This window comes from Cibotium barometz, chromosome 41 (assembly GCF_041138505.1).
Source record: "Cibotium barometz isolate CiBa-2024 chromosome 41, ASM4113850v1, whole genome shotgun sequence".
NCBI lineage: Eukaryota > Viridiplantae > Streptophyta > Polypodiopsida > Cyatheales > Cibotiaceae > Cibotium > Cibotium barometz.
Genome location: NC_141086.1, coordinates 1123634 through 1137859, shown reverse-complemented (window position 1 = coordinate 1137859; position 14226 = coordinate 1123634). Strand labels below are relative to the sequence as shown.

At 43.3% G+C, this 14226-nt stretch overlaps 1 protein-coding gene across 1 annotated transcript in view; it reads left to right on the top strand.

The window, feature by feature from the left end:
• Positions 1–12802, top strand: part of LOC147614588 (uncharacterized) — a 48679-nt gene extending 35877 nt beyond the window's left edge. The window contains exon 6 of the mRNA XM_086779751.1: positions 12707–12802. Coding sequence (XP_086635877.1) covers positions 12707–12802 — 96 coding nt within the window. The remainder of the gene's footprint in view (positions 1–12706) is intronic.
• Positions 12803–14226: the final 1424 nt, after the last annotated feature.

The window sequence follows — 14226 nt, the reverse complement described above, 5'->3', positions numbered from 1 at the left end:
ATGGATGGGATGTGGATGTATGTATGTAGATGTGAATGTACGCATACAGATGTGGATGTATGGATGTGAATGTGCATGTAGATGTGGATGTATGGATGAGGATGCATGAATGTGCATGTAGATGTGGATGTGAAAATAGATGCATGGATGTAGATGTGGATGTATGGATGTGAATGTGGATGTGGATGTGGATATATGTATGGATGTGAATATATGATGTGGATGTGGATGTGGATGTGAAAATAGATGCATGGATGTAGATGTGGATGTATGGATGTGAATGTGGATGTGGATGTGGATATATGTATGGATGTGAATATATGATATGTGATGTGAAGGAATCTGAAGTGATGAGATGGAAAATGATGTGATGGGATGAGTACACATATAAATGGAATGTGGAATAAGTAATGTGGATTGATGAGGGATAATGTGGAAAAATGAGAGTTAATATAGAAACTGTATTTGTAAACTGTTTGTAAATGCTGTTTGTAAATGCTGTTTGTAAATGGTTGTTTTATGTCAAGAATGCTGGGGAAGCATTTTGATCGTCTTGTGATTAAGGTCGTGGAGACCTAACTGATAAATTTGCAACAACTGATGGAGAGTCAATGGTGTACTACATGGGGGCTTATTAGATATTTGGTAGTACTACACTGTGAGGACATGCACTTATGCCATGGGCAGTTTTATCCCACTACGGTTTTTCCCATGGCCATCCAAGTGTGAATAGGTTAGCCAATATATAAACAACCTCATCCACACTTTAGGACTGCTTTCTCATTTGCACTTTCTTCATTGTTCAGCTCTTCATTTTGTGTGAGCTAACAATGATGGAATGGGGAAGAGTAGGATTTTTCAAGGTCTCTTAAGAACTTGGAGACTCTAGAAATAGGCACTAGGTTCCACTTGGCCATTTGAACATCATTTGGTTTGGTGATGAAACTTTGTAAGCATGTGGGCGAGAAGACCCTCTCCCCTCCTCTCCCACACATGCTTGCAAAGTTTCATCACTAACATATAATGTTTGGATATGATGGCATGGAGAAGAGCAGGATTTTTCAAGCCCTCTCAAGAACTAGGAGACCTAAAAAATAGGCACTAAGTGACATCTGAATATTTAAACATTGTTTATTTGGTGATGAAACTTTGCAAGCATGTAGATTTGGACCTCCTCCCTCCCGACGTGCTTGCAAATTTTCTTCACCAAAACTGATGATGTTTGGGTATAATAACATGGAGAAGAGATTTTTCAAGGCCTATTGAGAACTAGGAGACTTGAAAAATAGGCACTAGGTGACACTTCACCATTTGGACGTGATTTGTTGGAGTGACCAAACTTTGTAAGTGTGTACTGCGCACCACTCTCCACCCACTTGCAAAGTTTGGTCATATCGATGAGTGTGGTTCATGTGAGATATGGTGATCCATCCCATGTTTTCTATGTATGTTTTCCCAAGAAGGTCCAAACCACCAAAATGTGGGTTTTTTCAACCCCATCATTCTCAAACAGCATCTCAAACAACATCTGCTAGGATTGAAATTTGAAAATCTGTGGGGGGCACCCTCTCCACCTACTTGCAAAGTTTGGTTATCATTATAAGTCGTTCATGTGAGATATGGTGATCCATCTCGTGTTTTCTATATGGGTTTCCCCAAGAGAGACCAAACCACCAAAATGTGGATTTCTTCAACTCCGTTGTGCCCAAACAACATCCAATGGTGACTAACACTTGCCCCCCACACACTTGTAAGTGTGTGGGGGGCACCCCTCTCCATCTAGTTAAAAAGTTTGGTTACCATCACATGTCATTTATGTTTCCAAGTTGTCAGAAAGTTACCTTTCCAATCTTGTCACTGTACTTTCTAGTCAATTCATCCATTTCCTTAATCTCTATCTTTCTAAAATGTTCCTTAGACAAAGAAGACCTCATTGGTTCCAGCTTCTTATGTAAATCTTTGAAGAACTGAACCTATGGAAACCACATTATGCTATCACCAACACAAAATATCCAATTCATAGACACTTGATGCTTGTTGCTTATGCCCTTGTCTTATTGTATATGAAAACGTCTTAAATGGTAAAGTTACACATGTGAAAACGTATTATAACAGTAAATAACTTACATTATATACCAATATGCCTAAGTATCTCCGTGCCAATAGAAATCAAGGCTCGGCTCCCTTGGTGTACTTCTTTTGAAGTTTTGCAATGAGCTTGACATCCTTTTCAAAAAACTCTTTCAAATAATCTTCTGGGTTTTTCGAACAAATGTTGGTTGCGTTCTCCAATTCATCCCTCAAAGAGGTGGTGAACAATGCATACATGTTAAGGCTACATCAATCCAAAAACACCAACACTTTTTATCAACACTTCAATCAATACTTTAATCAACAAATAAGAGGAAGGACTCTCAATTTTAAACAATAAAGGACTAACAAGTTCATTCTTTGTAAGCATGAGAGAAGCACAATCTCGCTAACTCGTGAAGGATCAATAATGGTGGACAACACTCGGACACGCTTGTCTCTTTTGTCAACAAATCTTTCTTGTATTTCCTCCATCCATGCCATTGTTTAGTGGTTTCCCTCCCATACATAAAGCATACGCCCTGTAAGCATGTGAAGATTAGGTTGGGTTGCTATCTCTTCCTCAAAGTACCTATTCATGTCATGCCATATCGGATCTCAGCTTGCAATAATTTCCTCACTAACTAAAGCTTCACCTCTATCACATGTCAACACTAAAACAATGAAGACACCTTTCTCTAGCACATAACCCTCTCTCCCAAAAGCGATCTTCAAACTAGAAAAATCATCTCTCAAACCTTTGACTTTAGCATATATAATCGGGTGGTTGCAAGTTGAGGGTACTCACTTTCCTTCACTCTCTCCAAAATTGGGACATCCACGCATCTCGCACGGAGTACCTTGATCATGATACCACCATCAATTAAATCACGACACATGCCTCCCAAGCCTGAAGCGACATATCTCGAATGAGATACCAACTAATGCCATGCTAGCAAGTCCGAGTGTCCAGTCATCATCCATGTCACCAATACTGGTCATTACCACCACCACACTATCTCGATCGAGATATTCATGCCACTTGGATCCACATCAATGCCACAGTGTATTCCCCTAGACACACCGCTCAAATGTACATTCATCAGCATATTTGACCAGCCCATCTCCACCGTCCACATATCTCAAACGAGATATTGAAATAAAATCTCGACCATTGAAATACCTCGTAGAGATGCAATCTCATCCATCCACATATCTCATTCAAGGTATAGAGATGCGATCCCAACCGTTTAAATATCTAGATCATGGTATTAAATGAATCTCGACCATCAAACATACCTCGATCGTGGTAATGACTTAAAATCTAAGCCGTCCATGTACCTCGAATATACTAAATTCAAATCTCAGTCGTTGATCCTTCACCAATCCTAAAATTAAGCATATTGCAAACCCTAAAGTGCATGATGCCACCGAACCTCGTTCAAGGTTATAAAACTAGAAAAGTTTTTTTTTTGCCTCATTGTCAGAAGTCGTTTTCACTCTCCTTAGTCTCTTGATTTGGATTAGCATTAGTGGACCTATTAGCATTGTTTTATAGCTTCATTAGTGCTACTTAGCACTAAAAGCACTGGACCTTTGTGTTAGGCTTAGGTTTTAGCATGGAGTCACGCAAGGAGGGCCGCTCGTCTATTGTGGACCTCATCGCGAAGATAGACCGCGAGTTAGCGACTATCCGTAGGAGTGCTAGTCACTGTCTACATTACATATCATGGTGGCAAACTTGGAGGCGATGCTTTTGTCCCTTTGTAGCCTTCACGATATTGTTTATGTAGATGAGTGGATAGCCCACCATCGCACTGCTCCTGTGTCACATGGCCTGACATATCATGGGACAGTACTTTGAAGGTGACGAATCTAATGCAACCCTCCCCATTACTACCAAGGGATTAACTCTAAAGGGAATCCTTGATGGTGGTGCTGGAGTGAGCATTGTGACTAAAAACTATTGGGAATCTATGGGGAGACCTCACCTTGAAGTCACAAACATAGTGGTTAAGATGGCAAACGGAACTATTGCTAAACCTATTGGAATGTTAAGGGACCTTAAGATCAAGGTTCTAGGATACAAGGTAAGACATACCTTCATTGTAATGGATTTCTCCAAGCATCCTATGTCATATCAAATGATCTTAGGATGTCCTTTCATGAGGGAAGCACAAATGGTGCATGATTGGTCGAAAAACCATGTCTATCTACAATTCCAGGACTCTGTCATTCGAGTTGATCTTGAGAATGGTCATGCACATCCTTTAGGAGGCAAGGTTATCATTGATAATTGATCGGATACCACTATTCACTCCGCCCCATTAAGGTATTGCTATACATGCAAAAAAGAGACTGATGATGGGAAAGATTCTCCTTTCTGGGTTAAACACGGAGTTATCTTAGGGCATATAGTGTCCAAAAATGGGATTTCCACTGACGAGAGTAAAATCAAGGTCATTCTGGAATTGCCCCCACCCACCAACTATAAGGGAGTCCAACGCTTTATGGGCCATGTTGGTTATTATCGAAGATTTATTCTATTCTTCGCCAAGATAGCTCGATCATTGTATAAGCTTCTCATCGAGTTTATTTGGACCGAAGAATGTGACCGTGCCTATGAGCTATTAAAGAAGGCCTTGGCGAGTGCTCCAATCTTAAGAATGTGACTGTGCCTATGAGCTATTAAAGAAGGCCTTGGCGAGTGCTCCAATCTTAAGAATGCCTAACTGGGATTTAATCTTCCATGTGCATATTGATGCATCAAACTTTGCTATTGGGTGTGTGTTAACTCAACCTGGAGAACACAAGCTAGACTACCCCATTAGCTTTGCCAGTCGCCAGTTGAACGATGCTGAGGTGAACTACACCACTACGGAGCGAGAAGGGTTAGCAATGATATATGCAGTAAGGAAATTTCGTTATTACCTCCTTGCCACCAAGTTTGTTTTCTATGTGGATCATCAAGCATTGTTGTATCTGGTAAACAAACCATGCTCCACAGGAAGAATCACACGATGGCTATTGATTCTTCTTGAGTTTGATTTCACTGTTGTTGTGAGACTTGGCAAAAAACATGTTATGGCTGATCATTTGTCTCGCATACCTAATGGTGAGGCTCCTACGGGGCGCATACCTAATGGTGAGGCTCCTACGGGAGTTGATGATGACCTACCTGACACTTCCCTGTTCATGGTGGAGACAATGCCTGAATGGAGTGAGAAGATTGTTAACTTTTTGGTTAATGGCTTTCCACCCAAGGAGCTTCGTAAAGATCTAGCTCGAAAGCTGATCAAAGAATGCGAACCCTATTGCCTGATAGCTGGGACTCTTTATAAAAGAGGAAAGGATGACGTTCTTAGGCGTTGTGCCCGAGAGGATAAGTATCTATACATTTTGCAAGAGGCACATATGGGCGTAGCCGGTGGTCACTTCTCAGGAGACTTAACTGCGCGAAAGATCTTACAATCAGGGTATTGGTGGCCCACTATGTTCCAAGATGCATCACTCTTTGTGAAGGGTTGCGATGAATGCCAACGATACAAGAAACCCCAACAGAAAGATCAGATGTCCCTACATCCAATCAAAGTAAACCAACCATTTGAAAAGTGGGGTTTAGACTTTGTAGGTCCAATTAGCCCAGCAGTCCGATACACACAATCTCGCTATATTATTGTGGCCCCACTGACTATATGACCAAATGGGCTGAAGCGAAAGCGACACGTAAGGCAGATGCGAGGACAACAGCCAAGTTCCTCTTTGAAAATATAATCACACGCTTCGGTTGTCCTTTTGAACTTGTGAGCGACAATGGGACGCATTTTATAAATGACGTGATTAAGGAGCTCACAATAAATTTCATGATATCCCATCATAAATCTACTCCTTACTATCCGCAAGCGAATGGCCAAGCCGAGAGTACCAACAAGACCTTAATCTCTGTTTTGACAAAGACAGTTGAAGCTCATCGCACGGATTGAGATCTAAAGCTTACAACAGCTTTATGGGCCTATCGTACTGCGTACAAAGTGGCTATTGATTGCACACCATTCAAGATGGTATATGGCCAAGAAGCAGTCATGCCGTGGGAATTCGTCATTCCTAGTCTTCGTGTTGCTACTCAAGAAGGTTGGGATGGTAATCCCCTAGTAGAGCGTCTATATATCCTTGAGCGGCTAAACGAAGAAAGACAATTGGCTATGTACAATGCCCTTGTGGAGAAGGATAGAAGGAAAAAATGGTTTGATCGCCACCTAAAGGACAAGGACATCAAGGTTGGGGATAAAGTCCTGATGTATGGAGTGCGAAACGAAAAGAAAAAGCTCAAATATGCTGGTAAGGGACCGTATAGAGTATGTGAAATTACCCCGCAAGGTACCATCAGAGTGGAGACTCTCGATGGAGTTGAAACCATTGGATTCCTTAACGGGAGTAAATTCAAAAGGTACTATGACCCCCTGAGCCAAGAGGAGTTACATGCAATCCATCAAAAGAAGGCAGCTAAAGAACAAGCTGAGCTTAAGAAGATATAAGCGAGAGTCGAAGCCAAAGAACGTCAACAGCATGCTAGGCGCCACGAGAAGCCAACTTGGGGATTACGCAAGTATTTTTCTAGGAGACAGAGGAGGATTCATTGGAATCTGACCCACCTCTAAGATACCCAATGGAGTTACAGAGCCCTTACGGTGAGGTGTTGTATAATGCATTATTGGATACAGGAGCTCAACACAAATTGCTATCATATGGCGTGTGGTGTCAACTTGGAAAACCACCTTTATCTAAGAGTGCTATCCAAGTTCAAGGAATCAACAAGAAAAAAACCCCTGTCTCAAGATTTCTGCACACTCCGGTTGCCTATGACAAGGGGACCGTAATTCAAAGCTTTTTGGTTATGCCTGCGGGGCGGCGGGTACCATGGAAAGGACTGTAAACTTAGGGCGCAAATGGATGATGGCCACCAAGTGCAATATCGATTGGGTCACTAGACGAGTCACAATGCAAGAACCAACACTAGGTCTGACCGCTCAAAATCCCGCACCTAAGTCATCCACTCAAATGCTAGATAATGAAAAATCACAAAGTCCAATGGCAAAACCATCTTTGATTGTTTGCCACCCCTCTAACGCTTCAACGCCAAGAGTGGAAACATGCAGGGTGGTCTCTAAAGCTCCGCTTACTATGCCAAAAAACACATACAAATGGGTCCCAAAAGCTTCGTTAATAGCTACTTCCCCTGCTCAATCTCATTCAACCACCAAGAAGCCTCGTAAAAGGAAAGCAGCTACCCACCCGAGAAAGGGCAATGTAACATTGCAATGGATCCCTAAAAATTATTAGTAGCCCAAGGGTACTTCGAGGGGGATGACCAGATTTGGGTCCCTAAACATATTAAGCTGAATCCCTCTACATCACCTGTAAAACCTTGTAAACCAATTGCCACCCCAATGACAATTCAAGACCGTGGTAAGGGAAAGGTAACAGAGTGCTCCGCACCACTTCTTCTAGAGTTAGTTTGGATTCCTAAACGATATTGATCATTACCATCTAGATCAGGAAGGGGGGAGCCACATGAAGCTTCTAGCTCCTCATGCCAGGCACACACTCATATAGAAGTTTCTACATGCTCTACACCTACTCTTGTCAACACCCAACAAAAAATCAACGAGTCTAACGTCTCCCCTTGTAATAGTATCATCGGAAACCATTTCCTCCATTCATCAATGGGAGCATACACTACCATCTCTGCAATTGGATGTGGCCAAAGCTATCTGCCCACATCACAACCTGGACAAATTGGTTCCAAGAGGTTGCAACATCATTGCAAATAATATGATCTACCCAAGGAAAGGGGGAGCATGTACTCACGCTCGACATTCTAATGCTTCCTCCTTAACCTTCTCCCTGACCATTTAATTGCCAAATTCAAGGGGATGTATATATATAGCTTCATACATAAAAAAAAATAAAGAAAAGAAAAATAAAAAATAGTAAAAAGAGCAAGAGCACAAAAAGAGGACAAATATCCGTATACAATCAAGAACTAGATTGACCGGTGATAAACCTACTGATGCTATATCTGTGTTTGCAGATATGGCAGATGCACGATCATCATACACTTCATCCACTCCCACCTTTGGTGAGAGGTATTATCTGTACCTTTCTCAGATATTTCACATGTGCTATCCTATAATTGAAACTTAATGGGATCATATAGATGTACTAGCCAGAGAGGAAAATATTGAGGAATTAGAATGGCTAATTCGCCTATTGATCATGACTGACCCCTACTCCGTAGAGGAAATATCCCCGATAGCCCAATGCTTTTCTTTTCCACAAGATGACTATCCTCGCATGGTTACATTCTTGATGAGTTTATGTGGATGGGAAAATGAAAAGGAAATATCTGACAATGATGAATGGACGGATGAAACTCATGGCACTACTGAGGTTGACTTTATTTATTTGGATGATGCGGATAGAGGCTTAGCCTTAGGGCTAGAGCCAGGACTCTACAACATCCTCTTACCATATCCTCAGTAGTAGTGTGGTACTGGTAGGTAGGTTAGTGTTTTCAAGTTTTTTCTAGTTTGGATTCCTTAAACGAGTCTTTAATTTTTCACACTGATGTGCCTCTCGAGGTATAGTGCTTGTTAGTTGATTGTACAGGTTGAAAAGTTTGAGGTGGGTTTGCTTTCAAGTCCTGAGATAGCCACAACGCTCATACATAAATATCTCATCAAATTGCGGGCATTTCTCTCATCGAATCAAGGAGATCTCCAAAATACAGGTGTAATTCTTCCATACCCACTCTCTTTTGTTTTTTCTATTCAATTAATTTCATGAACTATAATGCATGACCACATGGAAATTGTCAATGTACTACTTAGTTTTTGAAGTTGCTTGACGTGCTAGTGTAAATCATTAATGAGCTTAACCTTATTGGATATATTCCTGAGAATGCATGACGTCTTTAGTTAACCTTGGAATACGGTTGTCTTAGGTCTAGGGTCAAACCATCTTAATGTTTGACACCTGGCCATGTGTGTGTTGACCTCTAGGACATAGCTTTTACCCCTTTGTCGAAAGGATGCAAGACAAATTATAGTTCAGGAGCGAAGATCAAAAGAAATTATTTTTAAAAAAAAGAGCCTACAACAAATGGCAATACAAGTCTATGATGTGCTTTAATGTTGGCCTATCGCCTTATTGATACTTGGTAGGCGAGGAGTAATCTACTCCACACCGATGCCGTGGTTGGTAGGGGGTAGCCTTGCCTAAAGTGAGCTAATAGATTCCTGGATAATGCCTTGTGTTAAACATTGTACCAGGATCGATGTTAGTTTTGCCTTAGGAAGGTCGCCATTGTGTATAAAAATTGTCACGTGCATAAAGAAATAAAGACAAAAGGCTCCTGTAACTCTGATGTTTCTTGTGTCCCTAGGCTCGTGGTATTAACTTGTTCTTAGAGTAGACACAGTGTGGTCATCTGTTTATTTATTAAGCTTGGTTATTTTCCTTGACTTAGGCCAGTTATAAACATTGATTAACCTTTGACACCTTGCTAACTCTTGATTTACTTTCAATAATTTTAAACTCTTGTTAATTTACTACACTAGCTCATTCATGTGACCCTTAAACTAAGTTCTCATAGCAACATCCATTGTAGTCTAACATGCTTGAATTTATACACTTTATATCTTTTGAATTCCAGCATACTTTCACTCTACTTCCCTATTTTGCAGACGGTCCACCACAACAACCCTATCGAGCTTACCATACCATAGCTTCCGAGGACGAAATCTACATCAGGAAGGGGGGCATGTTAAGCTATGAGGGACATTGAGACGTACTAGGTTTTACGTCATTAATTTAAATATTATGAGTCATGGGCCGGGCTTGTTGGCACCATATGTTAAGGATAAAGAGATTGGGTGATCGCCGATGAGCGGCGCACCTTGAATATCAATAGGGTAAGGGTTAGGATCGGCCGACCATGTATGGGCGCCCATGTGTGAACGACCAAGTCACCTATAAGAGTCAAATGTAACCCTAAAACCCTCATTCTCATGTGTTGAATATAAGAGTGCTCTTGCCTTATCTCCTTGGTTTCCTTCTCCTGCGTGTGTGTGAGAGAAAGAGAGAGAGTGAGAGAGCGATCGAGCACTATGTAGCAGCACGGCAGCGGCGAGGCGGTAGAGCGGCGACGGTGGTTCCTCCTTCACTACTGTGACACGGGAATTCTTCACGGCGGCGGTTAGAGCGGTGAGTGACACACCTTTGCATTCTGTTTGAGCTTGCTTTCCTGGTTGTATGCTTGCAGCCATTCGTGGCTCGCATACGGTGTTTGTGGCAAGTCCCCAGCTACGACCTGTGCGGCAAAAGCGCACAGTTAGCTCACATTCTGATGTACTTATTTGATGTTTATATCATTATGCGTTTTTTCATTATTGAGTATCATTATATTTTAGTTGATGTTCTTGGTTTTTTTAATTTTTTAACACTTTGGCTATCATATTTTTTGTTGAAAATCCCCATGCCATCATACCCAAACATGCTCCACTTTGCAAGCATGTGGGGACTCAACACACCCCCACATGCTTGCAAAGTTTGGTCATGATCGGAGCATGTTTGGGTTAGTAATTAGCGCCCAGTGTGGATTTTTCAAGTCTCTTGGTGCTTAAGAGGCCATGGAAAATCCATGCCTTCCCCATACCATCGCACCCAAACATGCTACGATGGGAACCAAACTTTGCAAGGATGTGGGGGGGGCCACCCCCACATGTATGCAAAGTTTGGTCATAATAATCAGAGCATGTTTGGATTGGTAATTAGCGCCCAGTGCGGATTTTTCAAGTATCTTGGTGCTTAAGAGGCTATGGAAAATCCGGGCCTTCCCCATACCATCATACCCAAACATGCTCCGATGGGGACCAAACTTTGCAAGCATGTGGCGGGGACCCACCCCCACATTCTTGCAAAGCTTGGTCACAATCCGAGCATGTTTGAGTTAGTAATTAGCACCCAGTGCGGTGTTTTCAAGTCTCTTGGTGCTTAAGAGGCCATGGAAAATCTGGGCCTTCCCCATACCATCATACCCAAACATGCTTCGATGGGAACCAAACTTTGCACGCATGTGGGAGGAGCTCACCCCCACATGCATGCAAAGTTTGGTCACAATCGGAGTATGTTTTGATTAGTAATTAGCGCCCAATGCAGAGTTTTCAAGTCTCTTGGTGCTTAAGAGGCCATGGAAAATCCGGGCCTTCCCCATACCATCATACCCAAACATGCTCTAATGGGGACCAAACTTTTCAAGCATGTGGGGGGGGGTGCCGCCACATGCTTGCAAAGTTTGGTCATGATCGGAGCATGTTCGGGTTAGTAATTAGCGCCTCTTGTGCTTGCAAAGTTTGGTGATTTTCAACAAACAATATGGTGATGGTGATTTTCAACAAGCAATATGATAGCCAAAGTGTTAAAAAAACAAAAAACCATGAACATCAACTAAAATGCAATGATCCTCAATAATGAGAAAACTCATAATGATATAAACATCAACTAAGTACATCAAAATGTGAGCTAACACAGCCACTCTGGGTTTAGCCACTAACTCAAAAGATCAAGGTATAATGAAAATGAGCTACCTGAGCTATTCTGAGATTAGTCACTCCCAAAAAATCTAAGTACAATGTAAGTGAGCTAACCCAGCTAGTTTGAGTTTAGTCACTATCAAGATAGAGATCTAGTCAATAGCACCCTCTCTAGCTCCCAACTACTCTAGAATGCTCTCATGGTCATCCACTCGAAGCCAAAAACGAGGGCGAGAACTGTGTTTTCGGCTCTGTACTCGATCAAGAGTGAGCCTGGTAGCAACCACTAGATGAGAGAACTGAAATGCCTCTAAATCCCACTTCCAATGCTGGAACTCAAGACTCCCCTGATGAAGTCAAATTTGCTGGTAGAATCGGCCTGCCACAATCATGCTATGGGCATCAAAAGAAAACCCATGATCATCCACTATATCTTGGTCAAGGATCCACTTTGGCCTAGTGCAACTCGTCAGATAGTAGTCTACTCCCTCGCTATTTCCCTCACCAGCAATAACAGCAAATACATCACCCTCTTGTAGCAAATCTGTCAGGTCATCATAGCTGGCCACCATGAACGCAGGACATGTGCATCGGACAACACTGGATGTGAAGGATGCTTGGGGAGAGGAATATCTGTATTCATGCATTTGCCCATCCTCTCGAGGAACAATGTGACCAATCGCCATCCATACATGCTCCATAGAAGCATGCAAACCGTCGTGTGAATTGTGGGAGACGCCATGCACGTGCTCCATGTAAGCCCAAGGTGCCAGGTATTGTGTCACAATCATGGAAGGCTCTAGGGTCGATCATGCCACCATCCACATGCCAAAAAATCTCCTGACAATCCGAGCATCACATTTGGGATACGATGATGCTGCACTCCCACACAAATTTTGGGAGCACCACTCTATGTGGCCCACATCTCTGAACTGCTCAGCATCCTGCCGCAGTTGATGATGCCTCAGAGCACGTTTCACACACATTGTCAGGCGTTTTTTTGAAAGGTGTTTTGGGCTTGTGTACATACGTGTGCATGGCAGGTGGAAGAGCTTTGCCCGGGAATGCCTTGGCAGATGTACAGGGTGGACGGTTTGGCTATAAGCTTTTGCAGGCCTGTCCGAAGCATGATCCGCTAGAGGTGATATCAGCTGCTCGGCCGCTTGAAATGTGTGCGCGTCCAAAAAATGGAACTGGGCACTGGCAGGTTGTATTTCAAGGTGTGTGAAAGCAATTGGGCAATTAATGGTTGGACAGCCAATTTAATGAGTGCATGAGTTAGATCTTTTTGGTGTGAAATGGAAGGCTCTAAAGCATAGTGGCCATTTTCTAAAATAAAAAAAAAAGAATAATAAATACCATCCACGTGGCCAACAATGAAAAAGCCACATGGAGGCAAGATTTGTTGCCAACACAACTGCCAGCGTGAACATCTGGAAGGTTGGCGAGTCGGTTTTTGAAGATGGCCACCTCGTAGATGAAGAGATCGCCTGGCGGGTATTGTTGCAGCCACACAGGTGAGGAAAGTGTTGCCGCCTTGTGCAGGGGGCTCGGGTCATTCTGCAGAGACAAATGCGAAGGGAGCTGCCACCTTTGAAGCTGGTGTGGAGGCGCAAGGGTGAGCATGGCTAGGCGCAGTCGCATACGAACAGGGCTGCTGAAGGGTGGCGACTAGGGGAGCCGCCTTTGGTTGTTTACTATGGCTGTCTAGTGTGGAAGGTGCCCGCCTTGTATCAAGAGGCTTCTTCGGTGATGTGTGCAGAGGCTGCCGTCATCAAGAGAAGCTACCGTCATCAGGAGAAGCTGTCTGGCGAAGGGGGACCAGCGTGCAAGAGCAAAAGGCTGGAGGGAGCAGCCTTTGGAGCGACTGCTGGACGTGATGGAAAGTGCTGCTGAAGGGTAGGCGACTGGTGGAAGCCGCCTTTGGCTTTCGACAAGTGAGAGAGGCTAGATGCGTGGAGAGCTCACGACTGCGGGACGTTGAGAGCAGGGCTGCTGGCGAGCACAGAGGGACTGGAGAGCTACTGGGGAGCCGCCAAAGAGAGGGCTGGTGCTGAGTGAAGTAGAGAAGAGGCGACAGGGTAGCTGGATGCTGACCAGAGAAAGTGTTTTGGGTGTTGTGTGTTGGTGACAGATGGTGCCAACATGAAGGACCATCTGAAGAGAGAGAGATCATGGCAGTGTACTGACGCAAGCAAAGGCAAGAGAGGTAGCCGGTTCAAAGAGTGCTGGTGACACACACAGAAGTGATGGGCTGCAGAGAGAGTTGAGGGTTGCTGGTGGGGCACCCTCTGAAGAGTGAGAGTGGCCGGGTTCTTTCTAGTGTGGTTGGCACAGCAAAGGAGTGCAAAGAGAAGAGGGAGCATGAAAAGATGCAGGGGGGAAGAGAGCTTGAGCTCTTGCAAGCACACACACACACACTCACAAAACCCTAATAGAGAACACACAAGGTGAGAGGCTGAAAATCTTCTTCTTCTCTACTCAACACTCAACACACCATATACAAGAAAAAGAGTACACACAATATGAAAGGTACTCAACCAATACATACACGGGTTCTCTA